Source organism: Epinephelus moara, chromosome 6 (assembly GCF_006386435.1).
Source record: "Epinephelus moara isolate mb chromosome 6, YSFRI_EMoa_1.0, whole genome shotgun sequence".
In the NCBI taxonomy this organism is placed as follows: domain Eukaryota; kingdom Metazoa; phylum Chordata; class Actinopteri; order Perciformes; family Serranidae; genus Epinephelus; species Epinephelus moara.
Genome location: NC_065511.1, coordinates 28292315 through 28315761, shown reverse-complemented (window position 1 = coordinate 28315761; position 23447 = coordinate 28292315). Strand labels below are relative to the sequence as shown.

At 42.8% G+C, this 23447-nt stretch overlaps 2 protein-coding genes across 4 annotated transcripts in view; both read left to right on the top strand.

The window, feature by feature from the left end:
- Positions 1-6909, top strand: part of lipeb (lipase, hormone-sensitive b) — a 35208-nt gene extending 28299 nt beyond the window's left edge. For all 3 annotated transcript variants that reach the window (XM_050045964.1, XM_050045965.1, XM_050045966.1), the window contains 3 exons: positions 833-1014; positions 1813-2079; positions 2678-6909. In XM_050045964.1, coding sequence (XP_049901921.1) covers positions 833-1014; positions 1813-2079; positions 2678-3082 — 854 coding nt within the window. In that variant the 3' untranslated portion in view covers positions 3083-6909. The remainder of the gene's footprint in view (positions 1-832; positions 1015-1812; positions 2080-2677) is intronic.
- A 4286-nt stretch (positions 6910-11195) lies between these two features.
- tmem145 (transmembrane protein 145) overlaps positions 11196-23447 on the top strand; it is a 63375-nt gene continuing 51123 nt past the window's right edge. The window contains 1 exon segment of the mRNA XM_050047809.1: positions 11196-11357. Coding sequence (XP_049903766.1) covers positions 11247-11357 — 111 coding nt within the window. The 5' untranslated portion in view covers positions 11196-11246.

The window sequence follows — 23447 nt, the reverse complement described above, 5'->3', positions numbered from 1 at the left end:
GTGTGTGTGTGTGTGTGTGTGTACATAAGGAGATGAGATGAGTTGGGAAGACAAAGTCACATGTATCACTGACAGTGTATTGAAGGAATTAGATTACTTTTCTGAGATTTCTACCATGTTTTTTCCCAGTTAAAGGGTTTTTTGGGCAGTTTTCCCTTACCCGCTGTGAGGTTTCAAGTACAGAGGGATGTCGTGTTCTGTAAAGCCCTCTGAGGCACATTATGATTTGTGATATTGGGCTTTATAAATAAAATTGAATTGAATTGAAATTGAATATTAGTATAACCATTGCAGGGCTCTGTCTTTTAATACATTTTTAGTTTTACTTTCAGGAGTCTCAAAGAGTATGTTATTTGCTCCATCTGGTAGATTTCCCATACCTTCTCAGTCCATAATCTTTAAGTTGGGAGTTCAGGTTTTAATCACTTAATTATAATTCATTTAACTGCTGCTGTTAGTAATATTTGTGAAAGACACGTCTTAGCCCTTCCATCAGTGCCTTCTTGTATTTCGTCTAGCAGTGCCACCCTTGGATCTATTGTGAGATTTGGTGGCACACATCTTTAAGAGCCTCAAAGGCTTCTTCCCAAAATGTTCTTAATTTAGGGCACGTCCAAATTATGTGAGTACAGTTGCCAATGTGTGTACTGGAATTTCTCCAATTTTTTTGAGCGTGTTGGGCCCATTTTTTACTACTATTTCTGGTGTCTGAAAAAAAATCTCATCCATTTGAATTCCCTCCATGTATTTGTCTCAAACATTTTTATTTGGTTTTGCCAAATGTGTCATTCTTTGGTCTATTTTCACCCTCTCTCTCCATCTGGTTTCTTAGACACAGTGAGGAAGAGCATTTCGGAGGCATCCTTCTCATCTCCTCACGCTGACCCCCCTGTAGCCTCAGAGAACTCAGTCTTCCCGTCCAGGAAATTATCTGTGAAGAGCCAGACTTGCCAAGACCTGGGATCCCACAACAATTCTACTTCTCGCAGCACGTCGCTGCTCTCCGAGCACACTGTACGTCACGCTTGAACATGTTTACATTGAGATTAGCATGCTCTTAGTTGATGCTCTTATCCACAAGAAGTTAACAGCATTAAATGGCTAAGGGCTGTTGCTTAAAAGAACACTTGGCTGTTAGTGAGGATTGTTTGGGGAATTCAACCTGTATTTCGATGATAATTATTTTACCACTGCAATGAGGAGAACTCACACCAGCCTCCCACCTGTGATCAGGTTATCTCTGCCCGCATACAGCTCGCATTAAAACGATTTAGCGTACAGCTGTAGCCTTTTTAAGAGGCTGAGCAGTTCATCAGCTTGGAGACATTTTGGCCCTCTGTCATACAATGCTGTATACCCTGCTGTGATGTGCATGTTTCATCTCAATGAACTCAGCTGAGATTATGTCACCCATGCCTCATAAATAGATTTGGCTATAAAATGCTGACTGGATATCAAAACTTTTTGGTTATGCAGGTACCGGCAAGGTATTGCAGATTATCCTTGCATGTCTTTTACACAGGCGGCCTGGATTAGTGGCTGGCTTGGGAGAAATAGCGAGCAGGGGTGACGCAAGATTTTAAATATGCTTTTCCTCCTTGAAATGGGGTTTTGTTCAGCCAAGAGTCTCAGGCACCGAGCCAAGGTTTTTAAAAGATTTTCACAAGGACAAGTGCTGCGTGTGTGTTTGTAATCAAGTTTGCCTGTCTAATATTTTATGCCTTTCCTCTTATTTCCTTGACATTACCTTCTCCCTGGACTCAGAGCTGTCTAACCTCACCTGAATTATTTCTTACCTCTTCTTTTATGTAGCCAGAAGAAGTGAGTTTCTTCCTTTCCAAGGATGCGGATGGCTCCATGTCCAACGACCTGTTTTCAGTGGCCATACCACCCCCTGCTGGAGAGGAGGGATCAGAGCTGGAGCACCCAAGGGAGTTTCCCCTGGGGTTTGAGCCGCTGCGCTCAGAGCAGCTCTCTGAGATGAGGCTGCACACGTCTCCAGTGGTCAAGGATCCGTTCTGTTCTCCTCTGCTGGCTCCTGATAGCATGCTGAAGGGGCTGCCACCTGTACATATAGTGGTAAGAAGAAGTAGCAGTTTGACTGATTGACAGGGTTGATGTAGGAGGGAGGGCATTTACACAGTTTAATACACAGTGTCAAGCTGTCAATCTGTGCGTTAAAGATGAGTCGTTGCAACTGTAAACATTCGTTTCCGTGAGGGATGCTCTATTAGAAAGCTGATCATTCAAATGTCTCCAGGATTTGGATTATTTGTTTATGATGTGAAGAGAAAGGAGGAGCAGAGAGGAGGTTGAACAAGGCAAAAATGTTAAGAGAGAGACTACCGAGGACTGTGCACTGCTTACATTGTCGTATCAGAGTGAGACAGAGTGTGATGGGAGCGATGGGGAGGTTGAAGCCTGCTCTCTCATGTGAGAAGGGTGTTAATATGAAAATGAAGAAATTGGTGCTGACTTTAAAGTGGCTCGAGTGAGTCAGCGAGAATGTAAAGAAAGCGGGGACAAAAGAGACTGGGATGCTTGGCTTCCTTTTCTTCATCCCTTAATTAAGATTCTTGACATGTCTGAAGGGAATCCTAATTTGCTCTTCACCATTTCCCACCCCCTTCCCCTCCCTCTCGCCTCCTCCTCTTCTTCTTCTTCTCCCCTCTCTCAGGCTTGCGCGTTAGACCCCATGCTGGATGACTCTGTGATGTTTGCCAAGCGTTTGAGGAACATAGACCAGCCTGTCACTCTGTGCGTGGTGGACGACCTCCCTCACGGCTTCCTCAGCCTATCGCAGCTCTCCAGGGAGACGAGGGAGGCTGCCAACGTCTGCGTGGAGAGAATTCGCGCCGTCTTCACCCAGAAGGACACACCCCCGGAGCCACGCAAGCATCGCAAACTGGAAAGGACCGATAGGGGTGTGTCGGCCTCTTCTGGGGAAGCCGCTTCTCTCTTCATCGGCTCCAACGAGGGAGGGGAGCTAGCTATTGGGATAGGGACTAAGATTGCTGATGGGGAGGGCTTAGTTGCTGTGGCAGCCCAGAACAACACTGACGCTGGTGGTGTTGGGTCTTAAACAAGGTTAGATTAAAAAAAAAAGAAAAAAGAAGACTGCAGTTCACCCGAGGAGTGAAGGCAGAAAGAGTAAATGAAAGTCAAACTAATTTAAGCAGTGCAATGCCTAAAAGGGAGAGAGAAAGCATCCTAAAAAAAAAAAAAAGAAAGGGGGAGGGGGGTAGTCTAAGTGATTGCCCAGTTTTTGAGAGACAAAAGAAATCAAGCAGCACTGAAATACGACTTCCTCTGCTTTACAATTCTCGCCACTTGCGCCATCGTGCACCGATGCGAAGCTGGCAGACAAAACGAACACAACACACCCACAAGAGACTGTCACGTTTTAGAACAAAAATGTTAATTTACCAGCTACTTAGATCAAAGACTCGGCACTCACCCACACATGCAGCACACATACTTAATAGAGTTGCCGTTGGGCAGCTGAGGCTCGGACATAAAGCAGCGCAGAGGATACTTAAGACGAGGCCTGAATGGGCGATTCATCTCGGCCAAGGCAGTCATTTGAGGCCCTAATCAGATAGTGGTAGGCACACTATATGCTTCTGTATAGAGTCATCCGCATCAAAATGGCCACTTGTCCTTTAGGGAGCCACTCTAAATCACACTTAATAACTCCACATTGTGTTCTCCATTACGCCAGTTTGGCAGTCAATACAGCTCACTTTGTGGATAGTAACTCTGTTGACTCTCTCCCAAATAGAATTACAACGCTAAAACAGAACAGACTGAAAGGCTCTAAACTGGATGAATTGATTTACTTGTTTCTTGAGATTCTGTTGCAGTTTTTAATCATATTATTAACCCTATGCAGTAGTGTTACTTTTGTTATTTATATCTATTGCTGTATTTTAATCTTTGAATCATTACCGTTTTGTTTGTTGATTTGTACAACATATTGTTTGTTTATTGTAATCTTATGCTGTTTATTTTTTTTTGGAATGTGCTCAGTATTTACCTCTGCTTCTTTTGGCTCAGCTGCTCCGACATCCCCTGGCCGTTCCAATTAAACTCGTGTCCTCCTCTCAGTAATGCGCACTGATAGGATGGAGCAAATGTAGAATATTACACAGGGACGCAGCACCCTATCTAGATGCTGCCTGTGGTGCTGTTATTACCAATGTAAAGATTGCATTTTATTCATTGCTTGAGTGAAATATGCGGGGATGCACTGAGACGCTTTATTTTTTTCAAAGACAAGTACTTGCTTTAAAAAGTCAAACACGCTCTCAGAGCTCAGAAATAGGCAAAATGTTTTAATTTTCATGGAAACAGTTCTCGACATTTCTCCAAGAGGAAGAGAGAAAAGGGCAGGAAAAAGCACTCCGCTATCGATACACATTTTAAAGTCCGCTGCACTGATTTCCTCTCAGGTTGTCCCCGTTCCAGACCCGGCGTTATCGCTCACTACTCCTCTGCACAGTATGCAGCGTGTCAAAATACCACTTCTCTTGAGTCAGGGGAATTCCTGCCTGACAATCTGTTTCTACAAATCAGAGGCTTTTAGGAAAAAAAAAAGGACCCTGACCAAGAAAATAAATCGCAGGAGTAGTGCTGTGTAAAAACCACTAAACTTGTATTTGGCCGACTAAAAGTGGCCGACGGAGGAGATGTTTTTGCACCCCACCATCACAGTCGGGGTTGAGTTGTGTTTTGATAACCTGTGGGCGCTCCTCTGAGCGCGTTGCCACCGAAGCACTTTGAAGCACACAAAAATGTCCTTCGGAGGGTCAGTCCCTCTATCAGGTCCAACTAAATATAGATGCCAACAATGCTGGCACTGTCCTGCCCTTGCCTGGTAACAGGGCGAGGGGTTGCCAGGTCTGTAGAGGGGGATGCTGTGTGATGAATAGGATTTAGCTGAAGCTCCAAGTGCAAAATCCTCCCCCTGTAGAAGAGCAGGATTTTCAGCAGCAAAGTCATGCTACAGGATTAGACCATGCTCAGTTCTGTCAGCTCGCAGTACTTACTGCAATATTTTTAGTCAGATTGATGGAGAGAACCAGGGCCATGAAGAGGAAGAAAGTAATACACTCATCCTCTCGGAGATACTGGGCTGAAGTTTGTACTTGCTTTACTAGCCGCTGTTTATGCTCACTCTGCACTTTAGCAGTAGTTTGTCAATCCATGCGAGTGTATTTTAAGCTTTTTATATGTGTCATTGTTTTTTTTTGCTCGGTGCCTGTTTGTGTGGCTCAAGTGGAGTCTGCATGTACACGTTGACCCGATCGCTCCAGTCTCCGTGGAGTGTGAGAAACATGAGCTCACACGCGAGCGCGTCCTCTTTTGTTTGTGTCGTGTGTTCACATAAAGACAGGAATGGCACTTTACAGTCCAGAGACTATTCATAGTATTAATCATCTGCCGTTGAGAGCGACCTCAAGTCACTATGGGACAATGCTTTTTTGTCTGTGACGTACTTGACTTCATCAATCCTGCAAACACCACTGCTCATGAAGCCAGCAGCAGGGTTGACTGGTCATCAGCACTTTGTTTTATAAAGTATGTGAACTGCTAGAAAACTTCTTAAAAATGTGTCAAACTCACCCACTTGCTGTTTATTGACCTCTGTATGCCTCTTACCCTTGATGACCACTCATGCGTCAGGCTAACCTGATTGCAGGTGATGTACCAGAGAGCCCATCTGGTGTTTTGGACAAATAAGTTTGCAGTGTTACCTTTGTAGTTTTCCATATCCCTGGTATTTCTGACGCTTGTATTCTTCCTGCAACTTAGAAATGTTGATTCATTACTGTCTCATTTAGTGTAGCTGCTTCACAGTGTCTAATTGTTGATGATCCACAGAACTTTATTATCACAAATGATCTTTGTGTACAAACTAGTTGTAGTAGTTCAACCTGATGCTGCTTTTTTTTGTCTGTTGGTTCAATTACCAGATTGTACAGCGTACATTCGCAGTTTTACTCTTCAAAAGTTCCTCACACTCGAGTTTTCTCTGCGCCCCGGGCTGATCTCGTTGAAGTGCAATGCAAAGTGAAGCGCTGCTGCAAAACATGAGCTAGCTGCTTCAACATTTACAGTAGAGCTATGCAGTTTACACACCAGCATCGCATCTTATTTTTTTCCACAGTGTTTGTTTCCTCAGTCAGAGATGCTGTGATTTATCTGTGCAATGTGTTTGAATCTGAAGGTTGGATTTCATTGTGAGCATACCAAGTGATACACCGCAACACTTGTTATAAACTACCAGGAAACCTCATTCTTTCACCGATGCATCAACGTGTCGATGCAGCTGACCTCAACCATTCCTCAGAAATGTTACCTGATGACAAATACTAATTAGTTAGAGATCCTAACTGCGTTCGGTTTCAAAACCGAACCAAAGACTGCAGCGAGAGTCTTGGAACAGATGTGCTGTTCTTGCTGTTTAGTGTTTGCTGTTAACTGGTATCATTGAAAATGCAGGTGCTAGTCAGTGCCATAGCCTGCCTGCACTCCATATGCAAATCGCTCCGCACTGTAAAATATAATGCTGATGTGGAATATGATTAGCCTTTAAAAAAACAAAACAAAACAAAAAACAAGCCATAGACTGGAAACAAAGCAGTTTTAAGTTTACTTCTTTTTATTTTCTTTTATTCAAAACACCACAAGTGCAAACCTGTGAATAATTAAAAAGAAAAAAGAATGTATATTAAACATTATATGATTCATGTAGATATTTTTACTTTCAGATTTGCTAATCAGATTGATTACAGATTGATTTGACTGCATTTTCTTTGCAGGTTTCATATGACAAAGTTGTGTCCGATATGCCGCAAGTAGGCCGGTTTCTTCCTCTGTTGATTTTTATCTAAATAAAAATATTCTCCCATGAGCTCGCTGTTGTGTTCATGAATCAACCTTTTTGCTTTGCATTGATCAACGTAAAGGTTAACTAAAAGTCAATGAGGATAAGAGACAGAGAGATCAGAATTCAATCCAGCTGATATTCTTGGCGTCTCTGATGACTTGATTTATTTTGTATATGACTGTGGTTTAAGATTACGCTTGTGAACACCAGAAACTCAATTGAATTTTACCCAAATTGTGATTGAGTCAGGACTTGGGGAAATGTCAATTACAGGGTTGACCTTTTGTTAAACGTCAGATCAAATCTAAATAATACACAATGCAGAAAGCTCCGAGATATTTATATATATATTTAATCTTTTCTCTACACAGACACGGACAGTTATTTAAAGGAATGCTTCACCCACAAAATGACCATTTGTATGTCTTTTTCCTAAGAGTTTTATTGTTATTTCCTTCTCTGAGGTTGAACACACATTCAACAAGATAGCATATGTAACATACACTGAATCACATACATCCATTGCATACCAGCCTTTTAAACTGGAGGCTACTGTTTTAAAAGTGTACAGACAGTGTCCCCATTGTCTTCCAGCCCCATATCGAAGTCTTCTAACAGTCATGCCGCTCGTCCAGTATTTAGTAAGTCCAGGTATTCCTTCAGCCGAGAGTCCCATGTGAAGCAGGCTGCTTTATGCTCCCTCCAGTTAAGAAGAATTAGTCTCTCAGTAGATAAGCAACTCTGCAACTGTGTCCACAGGCGCTCCACAGTTACTCCAACACTATTGTACAACTTCAGGCCCAGCAAGCACTGACATAAGAGATATCACTTCTATCTGTATATCAATTAATTATGTCGTTTTACCTCTAATTTGTGAGAAAAACTTTCTGGCATGCCTCCATGGAAATGTGTTTGTATGCTCAGTATTTGCTACTAAAACATTACTATTTGAAACTGACCTGACAGTAAAACTTATCTATCCTCAAAGCCATACTAAGGGGTATTTCTTAGTGAAAGTGCATGTGTTTGTGAAGTACTGAGCATACCACTGGATAGATGAGACTTGCATTATGCTGCATGGGCTGTGTGGGAGCTTATAAAGGGATGTTTTCATATAGTTTTGCTGTTCTTAATCAAATCAATAAATCAATCCGTTTGCTGATTTCCCTGGAGGCACGCGAGAAAAACAAGGTTTTCCTCACAAATTCAAGATAACACAGCGTGACTAAGACTCAGTGCTGTGCAACTGGTCATTTTGTATCATAGTTTTTGATAATACTTCATACTTCTTATCCACTGCATATCTGAGTTTAAACATTTTACTGTACTCTGAGAGCTGAAGTTCATTTGGGGACAAAGATTTAACACATGAAACATGATCATCTTCTAAAGTATGATGCTTTTGAATGGATTGAACTGCCCCAAACTGGTGACAACATTAAGGTACCTAAAATCAAAAAATGTATAGTAAAATTGACTGATTTGATTTTGCAATAATTCTGCATGTTTTGACAGTTAAAGTACATTTAGCTGATATTTCTGTACTTAAACTACAGGAGCATTTTGAACACAGGGATTATATTTGAATAGAGTGAGTTAAGGCTGATTTGGGCCATAAGGTCAAATGGGACAGTATAAGTATACAAGGTTTATTTTCTCACCTGATGACTGAAAAAAACCTTTTTCGCGGTGAAACCACATAATCAATTTTGCACACCTTATTGGTGTAACATCATGTAGGTGGGTGGGGCAAGATTCAAATAGGAAGTTGACCCTGCAATGCATGAGGCGAGGAAAATGACATGAGCTTCACCTAGTTTTAATCTTAAGGTCATAAAATTGTCACAGCCAATATGCTGCAAAAAACCTTTGATGGAGACATGATTAGGATGAAGACAGTGAGGAAATACAGCTTTGTATTGGATGAACTGCAGACGGACTTCAGCAATAAAGTTTAACAGGGGTTGGTTGTCACACTTTTTATTCTTGTATGAACTGCTCATCATCGAAATATCTTTCAATAGTCATTCCTATGTTAAATGAAAGCTTGAGGTCTTGGCTTGAAATTGGTATCCCTTTCATATTTACAACTTATTGTGACAAGAAGTAATGAGTAATAGCTCCCCACCTCAACATTTTGTGTTTGTTCCACAAAATTACAAGTGCAAAATGAGCAGGATGTCAGGCCAACTGTTTGATATCAACATAATGAAACAGTGCCCTCTAGTGTTATAGCTGTTATAAGCACTGTGACAACCAACCCTGGTCTCCCCTAACCATGCTTACACTAGCCTAAATCAGTGATTGGATGTCTTGTCCCAGTCAACCAAATATTACAAAAAAAATAAAATAAGGTTTGGTCAGTTTACTTAAAAGAGTATGTCCCACCTTCTTGGAATATGATATAACTGTCCTCCTCAAATTTATAGGTAACAAATTCAGTATTACAGAACAGTATCATTTGTTGGGCTTATGCAGGATTTATACTTCTGTCGTTTCCGTACCTACAGTGTAGGCTCTGCGTCAACAAACCCTGACGTGCACCTCCCCAGAAATGTAACTGCACATCGCGGCAACGCAGATCTCCTGTCTGTTTTTGTAAGCTGAAACCATTTCCCTCAGTGGAAATTAGACTTTTATTTACTTTTATCTCAGAAACAATAAACTGTGAAGATAATAAAACCCCCACAAAAATAGCATTTTAAGTCTTTTGTGTGATTCATCCTGGCTTCATATGAGCAGAGGAAATCTCCGCTCGTCACTAGGATAATTTCAGAATCAGAATCAGAATCAGAAAGAACTTTATTGTCCATTGCAGAGCAGTGGAAATTCGTCTTTGACGTGGCTCACAATAAAACACAAGTTAAAAATACATAAAAGACAAAAAAAAGTACAGTATAAAAGTATAAAATACATACCAATACAGTATAGAGCAACACATAAATCTAAGAACCCTGAGTCAAACCCTTAAGATTTATTGATAATGTGATGGCGGTAGGAATGAATGATTTCTTTACTATGTTTGTTCTTGCTAATAGTACCTTGTAACGGCAGCCAGATGGGAGGAGTTGAAATGAACTGTGGAGTGGATGTGAGGGGTCGTTCATGATGGTGTCGGCCTTCCGTTTAACTGCCTGTGTGTGAAGATCTGTCAATGAGGTCTGAGTGGTGCCCTTTTATTTTGGTAGCATGTTTGATGACTTTACACAGTTTGGATTTGTCTTTAACAGAAAGGAAGGTGTACCAGGATGAGATGTTGTAGGTTAGGACTGACTTATACAATGTAAAATGCAATAGGCTCGTGCTAATAATGTTAGCATGTTACATTTGTTTGGAAAACGTGTTTAGTATAAGACAGTTGTTTTGTCAGTGAACTTTGTGAGTTGTAATGAAGCAGAATTTTGTAACGTTACCTTTGTTAAATGTTGCTGTTGTTCGTGGCTTCATGTGAGTGGAGGAAAAAGTCCTCTAGCCACTAGGCTAATTTCTACAATGTAAAATGCCATAGGCTTGTGCTAAAAACATTAGCATGTTGTATTTGTGGGGAAAATGTGTCCAGCAAAAGCAAAATGCTTTGTCTGTGAATGCTGCGAGTTATAGTGAAGCTGATTTGTGTACTTGTGTTTGAAATTGTTGCTATGAAGCCATGTTTAATGTGTGTTTAATGTGTGTTTAATGTGTGTTTTGAATCAACTAAACTTTACAGCACACTTCACAGGAACCGCTGATCTTGGAGGTGTACCTGCAGAGTGACACAGACACACCACCACACAGGTATATATGCCCCCTTTAATTCACTGTACTTTACATTTTGCTAATAGACCCCTATTTTGCAGTATATATAGTCTACATACAAACATACTGTTGCAAACACTGTTAAAATGTAATATTTCTGAGTAATCCAGCAGAATCAGCCTTTCAGGTCCTGTTGATCTCCATCCTGCTGATTAGTGATCTGATAATTTGAGCCAGGAGGCCAGGCATCATCTGTCTCAGTGCTACTTCATTAGAGGTGTGTGACCTCTAATGAAAACATGATTGCAATCAGGGAAAGCATTTTTAATGTGTGGACGTGTCGCATTCTCAAAGCACGAGCGGAACCGGGCGCGCGCACTCTCTAACCCCCCCCAATTCCTCCCATGCAGCCACACACACCACCAGCACCAGCACCAGCCGCCATCCAGCTTCAGCTGCTGTAGGGGGGCCACATGCATTGAAGGGACCGGCGTGCACGCGCACCCTCTCATCCTCTCTCGCGCTCCGTGCTCGAGCCGTTCCTCCGTGCGCGCCCCCGCTCAGAGACAGGCTTCAGGGAGCCCGGAGAGCAGACGAGCGGCAGCGGGGAGAGAGAAAGATGGAGGTGAGGGTCGGGGAGAGACTCCTGTGCCTGGCTGTGTTGTCCAGCGTCTTCTTCGTGGATTCAGTCCTCGGGAAATACGTCAAAGGCATCGTCAACACCAAAGAGGTGAGCGCTGCTTTTTTCTTCTTTGCCTCTTTAATTAGTTGCCACTTGCGTCAATGACACCGCCACAGTGGGAGTGGGGAAGGGACTCGACTGCGTCTCCGCACGCAGGTGCCTCTGTGGCGGACTGCTCCGCGGATAGTCGAGGAGGCTACCGGCCAATTCACCGCCAAGTTGCCTCGGGTATTTACGTGTGTTTACTGCCGCCAGATGAAACACACTCACCTCTGTGCTGCCTTGCAATTGCGCGCCATCTGCGTGCGTGTCATCTGTGGCGTAACGCTATATTTCACCCTCAATGTGATGGTCTTTGGCATCATCGTAGCCCCAGTAAGCGGCACCCCACCAGTGCACGGCGACCAATGGAGCCTCCAGTTGTGATTACTCATCCCGAAGCCAAACCCAGCTTTATATGCGTGGTTTTATTCCCTCTCTTAAATCTAAATGAGCAGCGGTGTTTGTGTTTATGATGAGAGGAGCCGTTACAGGTGTGCGTCATATGGCTGCTGGCGCGCACCGCTGGGTTGGTGGCAATCCTTGAGCCACTGGGTTCAGTCCAGCCTGGTCAGGGTCTGTCTTCAGACAGATCAGCATTGACATCATCGCTGCCCTTACAAGATCTGCGAGTTAAAATGTTAACTGAGCAGCCGAGCAGATACTGTAGCTCAGGGCTGTTTGTGATTCAGGAGGCTCCTACCTGCTGTTCCACATCTCTGGTTTGTATTCTCACGAGTTGGTGGATCAAGTTTGACATACATGAGTAGTACAGTAGAGCTGTCTCAAGGTCTGGATGTGAGTTCAGCAAGGCAGGCCACTATGCAGACAGAGTAGCCTCTGTAACAAGACTGGCTGTGGAGCTTTAATTCAGATGATTCGTGGTTGTTTGGAGCATTATGGTAATTGTGTTGGAATTTATGCAAGTCAACATATTTATCTCTCTGATGCAACCGAGGACACGTTTGACCTTTTAGTCTGTGAGGTCAGCTGTGTCTTGTGACTCTAACCAGAGGCGAAGCAAGTTCATGTTAAACAAACATAAGAAAGAATATGATACCAAAATAATTTCCCAGATATAAAGTGATATTTAAAAGCTGTGAATGCTCCCAGTTGAGAAGCTGAAACCAGCGGTGGCTACTTGATCGAAGTTATTGATTAGTCAACAAATTGTTTAATCTCAAACATGAGCACCCTCGGCCGCTGATATCTCCAGTGGACCATCAGCAGGGGAGCGACTATCTTGTTGCACTGTTGCAAAGTGCTGTTTTAAAAAAGGAGCATGTGTTCATCTCTGCATTCTAACACATTATAAATATTGTGCCCCAACCACTCGGGTGCTTCTTGTACCACAGGTTTTCATGTGTTGCCAAACAGTGCATTAAAATACTTAACACCAGTATATCACCTTACTCGTATATCACCTTACCTGGCTCCCCCCAAAATACTGAAGAATGTAATCTACGAGACAGCAGGCGGTTTGAGCTTTAATTCTCACTCCAGCAGGCTGACTTGTTTTGCTCACATTCCCTGAACTCTGACTTTAAAGTGCGCCATAAACTGAGAGATTGAAGTCACCGATTTGAATCCCCACGATGACGGCAGGAAATCTGAATGGAAAATTGAACAAGGAGCACTCATCCATCCATCACTCGTCGAGATGCCCTTGAACGCAGCGCTGAAGCTGCACCTGCTCCAGTGGAGCTGCTCAGTGGCCGGCAGTAGGTTGCACTGGGCAAATTCCAAACGTGTGTGTGTGTGTGTGTGTGTGTGTGTGTGTGTGTGTGTGTGTGTGTGTGTGAGAGAGACACCTCAGCTCTTGACAAGGAGGGCACCTACTTTTATAGTCCTCTGCGGTAAATAGGGATATACTTTTAGTCAGCCTGTCTTCTTACGTAAGGCCATGAATAAAAGAGATTTCACATAAATAAGTTCTACACCTGAAAAGCGTTGTAGGGTGCCACCTATTTTTTTGAATATCAGTTGATCTGATTACTTTCTTAAGCAAGGGAGCCAGTCCACGACGCCAGGGATCATTGCCCCACCCCTGCCTGCTGCCGGGCACGCTATGCACCAGACCCTGATTTCTGTCCCTGCAGGTGGTGGGCCCACTTGAACTCTCTCAAGCAAGGGAGGTCAAGTATCTCGGGGTCTTGTTCACGAGTGAGGGTAGCGTGGAGTGTGAGATGGATCAGTGGTTTAGTGCAGCTTCTGCAGTGATGCGGGTGCTGCGCTGGACCGTTGTTGTGAAGAGGGAGCTGAGCTGGAAGGCGAAGCTTTCGATTTACCGGTCCATTTAGTCCCAACCCTCACTTATGGTCATGAGCTCTGGGTAGTGACGAAATGAGTTTCCTCCGTGGGGTGTCTGGGCTCAGCCTTAGAGGGTGAGGAGCTCGGACATCCTGAGGGAGCTCGGGAGTAGAGCCACTGCTCCTTAGCATCGAAAGGGGTCAGTTGAGGTGGTTCGGGCATCTGATCAGGATGCCTCCTGGGCGCTTCCCACTGGAGGTGTTTCGGTCATGTCCTGCTTGTGGCCTGGAGTAGAACCAGAATGTGCTGGAGGGAACGCCTTGGGGTCCCCCAGGAGGAGCTGGAAACTGTTGCTGGGGAGAAGGACGTTGGGGGTGCTTTGCTTGGCCTGCTGACCCCGCAAGAGATCTCAATCATCTCAATGATCTCAATCTCAATCAATCGTTCGGTCTACGAAATGTCAGAAAACAGAAAAATGTCCATCACAGTTTCTCAGAGTTGAAAGTGAACAGCTCTGTTTTCAAAAATCCAAAGATATTTAGTTTACTATCATAAAAGGTGCAAACAAACAACAAAAGACAACAAAAACCTCAGTGTGAGAGGCTGGAGCCAATGGACTTTTAGCACGTTATCTTTAGAAAATGATTACCAAAAGAGTTGGTGAGGGCTTAATTGATTAAATAAGTAAGCAAGTAATTGTTTTATCTTTACTTGCATTGTTAGACAAATTAGGGGAGTAAAAAATAACCTTTAAAAATGGAGACATGCACTTTATTTCTTGCTTTTCAGAGTCTTTCTTGAACCTTGTTGTTGGTTTTTCCGTCTTACTCTTGTGCCTCTAAACCCGTCAGGGATCATTTGACAACGCAAGCAAAACAACAGCGCGCTCTGAATGACATCAGGCAACACCTGCCTTGACATATTGATACTGTGTGTGTGCGTGTGTACACTTTAACACATCATCAGTCTTGCTCGTGCGTTTCTGCCCCAAGGTCACCCACTATATCCCCACCACATCCCCTCTCTCTCTCAGATTTATATACACACAGACACACATTCACAGAACAAACTCCAGCACTCGCACACAAAAACACTCGGCCTCAATCCCATGATGCTGTGGTTGTGTCAATGTCTGCAGAGCTGAAGGCAGAGTTTTGCAGAGCTGCAAATTGACAAATGTAATTTACCACACTGGGAGGGATGAACTGTTGGAAACTGTGGAGTGGCTGGAGAATTTCAGAGAATCACAAGCAAAGTTATCCAAAGGCATCGGTGCGGCAGACTGGTCAACAGCTTTATTCGGGCTGGTCGATGTGTACAATTAACTTCAGTGGCTCATGATGTGTGGAGGCCCCGATAAAATGTCCCTTTGAGAGGCAGCAGTGGCTTTGAGGTCAGAGGAAGGTCAGTGTTTTGAATCCAGCTGGGACAATCTAGGAAAGAAATAAAATCCTTGAACTCCTTCAGCAGCCTGTTTCCCCCCTGTGTCCACAGGGATGTTGAACTTCTACAAAAGCACACTTCTAGTCAGACTGTCAGGTTGGGGTGATGTGTTGTTCAGTTACTTTTTGACAGCTGACACTTGCTGTTACAAGTGTCAGACCTCAGTTTCCAATAATGCTGAATGATTTGGAGAAAACATGTAATTGCGATTTTTTTTTTTTTGACCAATATTGTGATTGTAAGTTCAATGGTGATTCTTTTCTATAAATTAAACTAAAGGCCTGGACTTGTGGTCTACATTGTGTTATGCTGCATTCACATGATCCTGGGTTGGTCCCATTTCTTAAGTGGGGAAGTCGTTCTTCAGAAATTGTTTTGTTCATGAGCTTTTAGTCGTAATGTGCAAACGATATGGGCGCTACAAAGAAGATGTGATGCTTTATATTATAGTGATTTTGTCCCAGACTTGTTGCTGCACCAAATGGATGGATCGTATAGCGCTTTCTACACTATGAGTCACATTCACCCATTCATTGGTGGTTGAGGCTACCATACCATGCCACTTGCTACTCAGTTTTTAACATGCTCACCCACTGAATCGGGAGCAATTTGGGGTTCAGTATCTTGCTCAAGGATGCTTGTGGACTGGAGGAGCCGGCGATCGAACCGCCGATCTTCTGATTGGTGGACATCCAGCCCTACCTCCTCAGCCACAGCTGCTTAGTTCATTCCCTGAAACTACTGAAATATTGCTTGACCTGACTAATGCTAATAAATAACTTTTCTAACTTGTATATATCACTCTAGTTGGACAGCAGCTAACGGTTACAACTTAATACCATATTACAAATTTGAGCAAATAAATGACATGCAAATTTATTACCATCAACCGAACAATTACTTTCATCTGCCATGATTTTACATATTAGATGTATCCCAAAATTTGTTGTTGTTCTGACCTGAGGGGGCGTACACGTGAATTTATCTGTCGGAATCAAATTTTTCCAATTATTCCAGCACCACATAAAGGGGCAGGGTTAATACGTTGTTTTGTTTTTAACCAAGCATAATTAATGCAGAACGCTTTCTTTTGTTTTTCAAACCAGTCAGTCAAAGAAAAGTGAACCTCTAATTAAACTTGGCCAGTGATCTGTGCAAAACTTGAGCCCACATTTAGTCCAGGTGTGAAAGACACCAGTGTGCAGAGGGTTTATTAACCAATCAACAGATGAGTTTATTTTTTGCTGTTTGGCCGGCTTAAGAACTTGCATTGATTGAAGATCCAGCGTGCAGGATTTAGGGGGATATACTGGCAGACATTGATTATGATATATTACGTAAGGGGTTTTTGTGTGTGTATAATTACCTGAAAATAAGAATTGTCACCCCCTAATATCTGCATAGGGAGCAGGTCTTTGTCCACAGAGATTGCCATGTTGCACTGGCATGTTTCTACAGTAGCCCAGAACAGACAAACCAAACACTGGCTCTAGATTGGGTTTGCATCGGCCAGTAGCAGAAACAGTCTGGCATTACTTTAAAGTGTTTTATGTGACATATTCATCATCATCATCATCATCATCCAACTAAACAGCAAAGAATTGTTTTAAGATTACAGAGTATCGTTTACATCCTACGCCATCGACATTTTACTTTCTAAGAGACATTTTTCGGTACGGTTTCATCTCATATGATATGAAGCAGCCTACTTCATTCATGGTTCTGATGATGACCATGAATGCGCTCATGGCTGGATAGGAAAACCAAGGGTTGACTGAACCAGTTGATAACCAGCTTTGTAGTACCGGTTATCCAGATGGACAGTGTTGGGGTTCGTCAAGCCAGATAACAAAAAGATATCCTGGGTAAATTGAACTGGCTTCATATTACAGGCCTCAGGTGTGTTTGTTTTGAAGAGGAAGAGACCTCTGTGGATAATTCAACGTCTGGATCTTAAGTTATCAGAGGAAAAAGGTGAGGACACATTAGCAGGTGTTGGGCTAGTGGCCCTTCTACTATGAGTTTAACAGCATCAGAAAACAGAATTTTAACATAAAACTGCTTTATTTAGTATTTTACTGATTTTACTAACCTGGTTCGTTGGTTTGGAGAGGAAGAGACTGCTGCTGATAATACAGCTTCTGCTAAAGACCTCCTGAGTAATGATCATCCTAACCAGGAGTTGACGCTTGGCACATAGGAGACGTTTCAGCTGGTTGCAGTCTGCAGTCCTCCCTGCTCGATGCTCCTAAATCCTACACACTGTTCCTTCAACTACAGCTAGATAGAATAAGTAAAAGTGCAGACAGCTTAAACCTGGTTTCTACAGCTTGTTAGGACACTTATAAGTAAATAACTTATAGTCAGAAATACAGCTCTTACAATATTAAAATGACACTTCTTCAAATTGTAACTTTTATATTAAAAATAATCAATCATTCAGCCCCAGTTCTCTGCACTCTCTCAGGAATAGAGGTTTGGGGTTTAGAGAATGAGCGCTGAGTACTTATTCTGTAAAAATGTGGCTATGGACAGGTTAAAATGTCTTTTGGTCTTTGGATTTTGCACTTAATGAAAAATTGTGGATTGGACCAGAAAGGTCTTTAAACTTTTGTCTTTGGAAATTAATGAAAATGAACACATACCCTTGAAAGTTCTTTTTCTAATTTAAAAATCCAGCGGCCATATTCATCAGCATGCCTCAGCTCACTGGGCCTTTCTCCATCCTAAAATCAACATCTTACATCCTGGGGAAAAACACTGTGATGGATGTTGGGGTTGATATAGCAGCAGTTTTGAAATGGAGGATTTCACCAGGATTTCTGGACATAATAGGATCATGAAGCAAAGAGGCGATGTGATGTCTTGTTTTAATTAATGTCATGTCTTATCTTCAGATATGCCAGTTCTAAAATCTTGAATTTCTGCAAACAGGACTCTGAAAGTCACTGAAAAATCCTTCAAGTTGACATTGAAGTAAGTTTCGGGAACCCTGGATGTGTAGAATTTCCGACTCAATCAGTTTTCCCGCATCTCTTTTTAATGAGGACATTGTGATAAGATACAGGCACCGTGTGTGTGCAGGTGTGTGCATGTGACTGAGCGTTTTCATGGGTCCATATGTTCTCTTTAATGTCTGCGTGTGTTTGCATGTCTACAGAGTCAGCATGAGCTCCGGTGAAACACCCCAAGAGACAGAGAGGGACAGAGCTTGAGTGTGTTTGTGTGTGTCGGTGCGTGAGTGTGTTTATGCGTCGCAGCGTTGTGTAACCCTGACTAATGAATCATTGAGAAGCCCAGCGGTCCAGGGGTGACTTGACTAGCTGATTGGTAATTAATTGTTAATGAGGCCTAGCAAGCAAACAGGGATCTAGAGAGAACGAGAAAAAGACAGAAAGCTACAGAGATGAAAGAACAGAAACTGTGAGGGAGGAAAGAAAGAAAGAAGAAAGAAAGAAAGAGACGGAGGGAATGAGACGGAGAGATGCTGAATTGACCGGATACTGCATCAAGGCATAGCACTTGATTAATGGGGTGTGCGTACACACACGCGCACACATGTGCAAGCACGCACACACACACTCAGGGAGGTGGCTGAGTGATTCTGCATCACAATGCAGTGGCCATGGGGAAATAAAAAGACTAAAAGGGGATTAAGGTAGACACCTCATCCACTGTTGCTGTTCTCCAGGGCTCAGTTTCTGCTCTCCACTGACACACACACACACACTCAGCTGCACTCAGCTAACGAGCGGCTGCTTCGTTTAGTTGTTGAAGTTGGTGTAATAGCTCGATCCTGGTGGTGCAGTGTGCTGTTATCTGAGCGACATGCTGGCCTGTGCATGCCACCTTGGCCTTGTTAGTCTCAGCTGACTGCCTTTTTAAAGGGGAACTTCACTGCTTTTACACACTCAAGCCTGTTTACAGGTGTCTGGGAGTGCTACTTCATATGTGAAAAAAAGTTGTATAAACCTGAGTCATTGTGGAGTCCCAAACAGTTTGAAAAAAATCTGGAAGTGTGGAGTTAGAAAGTGAGTTTAGTTGAAACTTTTTGGTCCGCTCCTTATCTCTGCCTGAGGCTAGCAGCTGGAGGCTACATTAGCCGCTATAAGCATGACACATGGAGCCTGTTTACACCTGGTATTAACATGCGTTTCAGTAATCGAAACACAGGTGGATAGCTGAGGCACATGGCCATTGGTACCTTTGTCTAACATGCATCTTTGGCTGACCACTTGTGTTAAGATTTTGCTCAAAGGTCAAAGGGTCCTGGGCATATCATTACCTTAAACACTCTCGCAAGCTGCTTGCCAGCATGGTCACTAGTCGTGTAAGTGTTTGTGTCGGCACAGCTGAAGATACTGCTGTCAGCGGAATCCAACAAGTCCAATTCAATGGACGATCATGCAGCACTTTGGTCAAAAGTTTTAGAGTGCTAAACAACCACCTGCATTGACGATGAAGAACTTGTTGGGAACGCTAGGCTGCACTGGCATTTACACCACAAAAGATATGTGGTCAAATGTGTCCCAGACCACCTTGACAAGTGATTTGAATGATTGGATTAAAATGTGTCTTGTATTTATGGCTGTCCACTTCCAATCTGCATCATTGGATCACCCAAGAAGCATATTAATACCAGGTATTAACAGGCTCATGGATGCATAAAGAGAACTGGATACAGCCTTGGAGGTGGGGTCCTGTTGCTCAGTGGTGCATGAACCCTAAAAAGTTGACCTCCTGGGTATGAAATTATCTGGATCATTTACATCATATGGCCCATAGAGCAAGGACGAGAGAGTGTGCCAGGCCTGACGTCAAAACCCGGAAGTTTAGCATCGCGCTGGTTCCCGGAAGAGAAAGTGAATGTGATTTTTGCATTGCGTTTTGGATTATGTCAGAAAATAAGCTCTGTGGCTAACACAAGTTTATGATACTTACAGGTTTTGTTCAGCGAGATAATCTTCACATATGAACACCTTTCATACCGCATTTGAAGCTTAAATGCGATCGCCAGAAGTAAAAAGCTAACGTTAGGCTTTAACGGACTACATGACTACTCCACGGTCGCATGACTCTTGACGTCACCGCCACTAAGCTTTCAACTGATTTCGGCCGCTTTATTTTAAAAACATTGTATAATGGGGAAATCGGACTGTTTAAGCTAAATAAGAAGCTGTAATGGCGGACTGCCAGCACTCTCGCCTGTTCGGGGGTGATGACGTTTAATGTCCCCGACAACAGGGTTTGTAGTTGTATTGAGCAACTTGTTAGCAACCGCCTTTTTTACACGTAAAAGCTTCAAAATTCACAAGTAGGGTATTTACTGACGTGTTTTATGTCGTAGAACAAAACCTGAAACTCTCTTAAGCTTTTGTTAACCACAGACCTTATTTGAGGCATTTTACCAAAATCCCATTCAAAAAACGTATTGACTTTTAGATGGGAGAACCGGAAGTGCTAAAAGCGCTAACAGAGTTCTGGGTTTACTGGCACACTCTATAAAGCCTTTTGCTATCTGGACTGGCTAACTTCCAGTTTAGCCCTTCAGTACTTAAATGGTTGATGAAATGATTGAACTGTGTGGCTCCTCTTTATAAATGTTAGCGGACCGAATGGATCAAATACCTGATAGTAAATGAGGTCATTTCCCAGGGGTTGTGACACAAGTGGCATCACTTGACGGACCCAGGTGTTGATGTTTCACTGTTTGGCCATCATAGCAATGTGGCTTCAAAGTCTAGCGTACTTCCTAAGGACCTGGTATAACACACCAAAATCTTTGACGAAACATTTGATGGTTGAGGTGCATTGAGGGTAATATGGGTTATCATTTCACCTCTAGTGTAGATCCATTCAAGGGGAACTGTTAACACTGCATACATTGTTATTTTAAACATCATTGTGCTTTCAACCTCCAAGTTCTGGTCAGTAGGTCGATTGTTTGGTCATTATGCTCTTGTCCAACAACATTCGTATTAGCTGGACAATCACTGGTGTCTAATAAGGTTGTGTCCACCAAAGTTTTCTTTACCCAGCTGAAAAATGACAGCTGTTATTCGTCCTTTGTAATGACTGGGTCTTTGCTGTGTTTGTCCCGCCCCTTCTCCACTGTGATTGGATGGCTGCTGACAATGACAAGCGCAGCATTTTACCCAAAGTCAAACATTTTTCAACTCTCATTTCTAATCAGAAAATGGATAAATAATCACAGCAGACATTCAGTGTGGGATTTATCACTAGTTTGTGGAAGATCCTCTTCTGTTTCAACTTGAGCCAGATCCATAAAGAAATTTTAGTCTGAGTTTTGTTGAGATGATGTTTGACTGGCCTGCACAGAGTCCATCAAACACCTTTGGGATAAACTGGAACGCCAACTGCGAGCCGGGCCTTATCACCGAAGATCTGTGCCTGACCTCACTGATGCTTCTGTGGCTGAAAGAGAGAAAATCTCTGCAGGTACCAAAATCCTTTGGAAAGCCTTCTTTGAAGAGTGGAGGCTTTTGTAGCAGCATATTAATCTCTGTGGGCCTCGAAATGAAATTTTCCACAATCTGATAAGGCTGTAATGTTGGGGAGTCCACTTACTTTTGGTCATATAGTTCATCTCTTTTGTCGTGCTGGCTTCGATGTGTTGGTCCAGTTCAACCACAGTACTGTTTGTATGACCAATGACTGTGCTGTTGTCAGATTGGTTGGTTGAACTTGAAGTTAGATGTCATTGGGTGTTTTATAGACATTTATTTAAAATTGTGACATGAATAAACTTGGGTCAGTAAGAGACTCATAATTTCGATAATTTATTGAATTTGGTTTCATGTCCCACCCTGCTGATTAACTTCCTGTTCTTTCATTGATTAGCTGTTGACTCTTTACTACCTGTTTGAACGCTTGGGATCACAATCAGTGGCTATGTGTGTCCCAGTGTTTCCCCTGTACGCATTTAGCAGCAGCCACCAATCGTTATTGGCTGATATTCGTTCTAGATAATTTGAAGGCCAATCAGATGACGCAAAACATGCAAGACTGTTTCTCTACCCACCATTAAAATAGCTTCACTGGTCTGGCGGTTCTGACAAACTGTAGCTCACACTGAACATTCACTGGTACGTTCATGGATTACTACTAACCTGACGTCTGGCTCACCTGCCTGTCCCGAGTGTAGACACACTGTCTCTCTCTCCTTGCTCGCCACACACACACTGCTCAATGATACACTTTGCTGTTTCCTGACAGTGCTTAGCTTTGCTTTGTCCTGTATCGTGTCCACATGACCGGCATGGCATCTGTATGTATACCAGTTTTTTCTCGTCTAAATTTCTCTGGGTTTTGAGTCATTTGGTCTCTGCGACTGTAAATGCAGAGTTGATTAGAGGAGACCGTGGGAAGTTGTAACAGTCTTTGGTTTTGATGTCTTGACTCAAACTCTTCTGGAACTATTCAGATACAATTTTTATGTAAATAACTTGTATCAATGTTCTACTTGTTAAATGTCATCAGTTGTTATTATCGAATGAAACACTAGATGTCAATCTTAAGTGCTGTATCGTAGGCAACTGGACTTGCTTGAGCTTCTTGAAGACGTTTCACCTCTGATCCAAGAGGCTTCTTCAGGTCTAATGGACTGGTGCGGAGTCTTAGGCTTCAAACTCCGTGTGGGTATGAACCCATACAGTTACGTCATTAAAGTCCTTACAGAGTTGTTAAGGTCAGATGAGGTCACACGTGACCTTAACGACTCTGTAAGGGGAAACGTCTTCAAGAAACTCAAGCAAGCCCAGTTGCCAACGATATAGCACTTAAGATAACCATGACCTGGCTGACTGAGAACCTTCACCAACACTAGATGTCAGTTGTAAGTCGGGTTGCAGCGATACACCAGTTTCAAGGTATACCATGATATTAAAGTTGATAGTTATCATACTGTGTATATTTGCTTATCTGCAATATTTAAAAAAATGCAACTGGATGGAGAATCTCCATTTTAAGTGTCAAATATAGCAACAAAACATCTGGGCAACCAGAAATAACCCTTCCATTTTCATTCCTTTAACCCTATGGGCCCGAACGATGCATAGTGCGTCAAAATTCACACCTGTTCTTCTCTATTGATTTTCTCCGCCACCGTGCGTCATAGCGCGAAGCCACGCATATCACGTGAAACAGCGGAATCGTAGCTTTCCAACAAGCCACGCATATCACGTGAAACAGCGGAATCGTAGCTTTCCAACAAGACCAAGCACTTGTCGGTAGTTCAATGTTTTCACAGCGAAAAAAAAAAGATAAATGTACACTAAAATGATGTATAACAGAGCTTTCATACAGCTTTGCACACACATTACTCTTGGATGGATTACTCGCGAATGCAGGCTCGCACAGAAATGCCACGCATATCACATGAAAGCG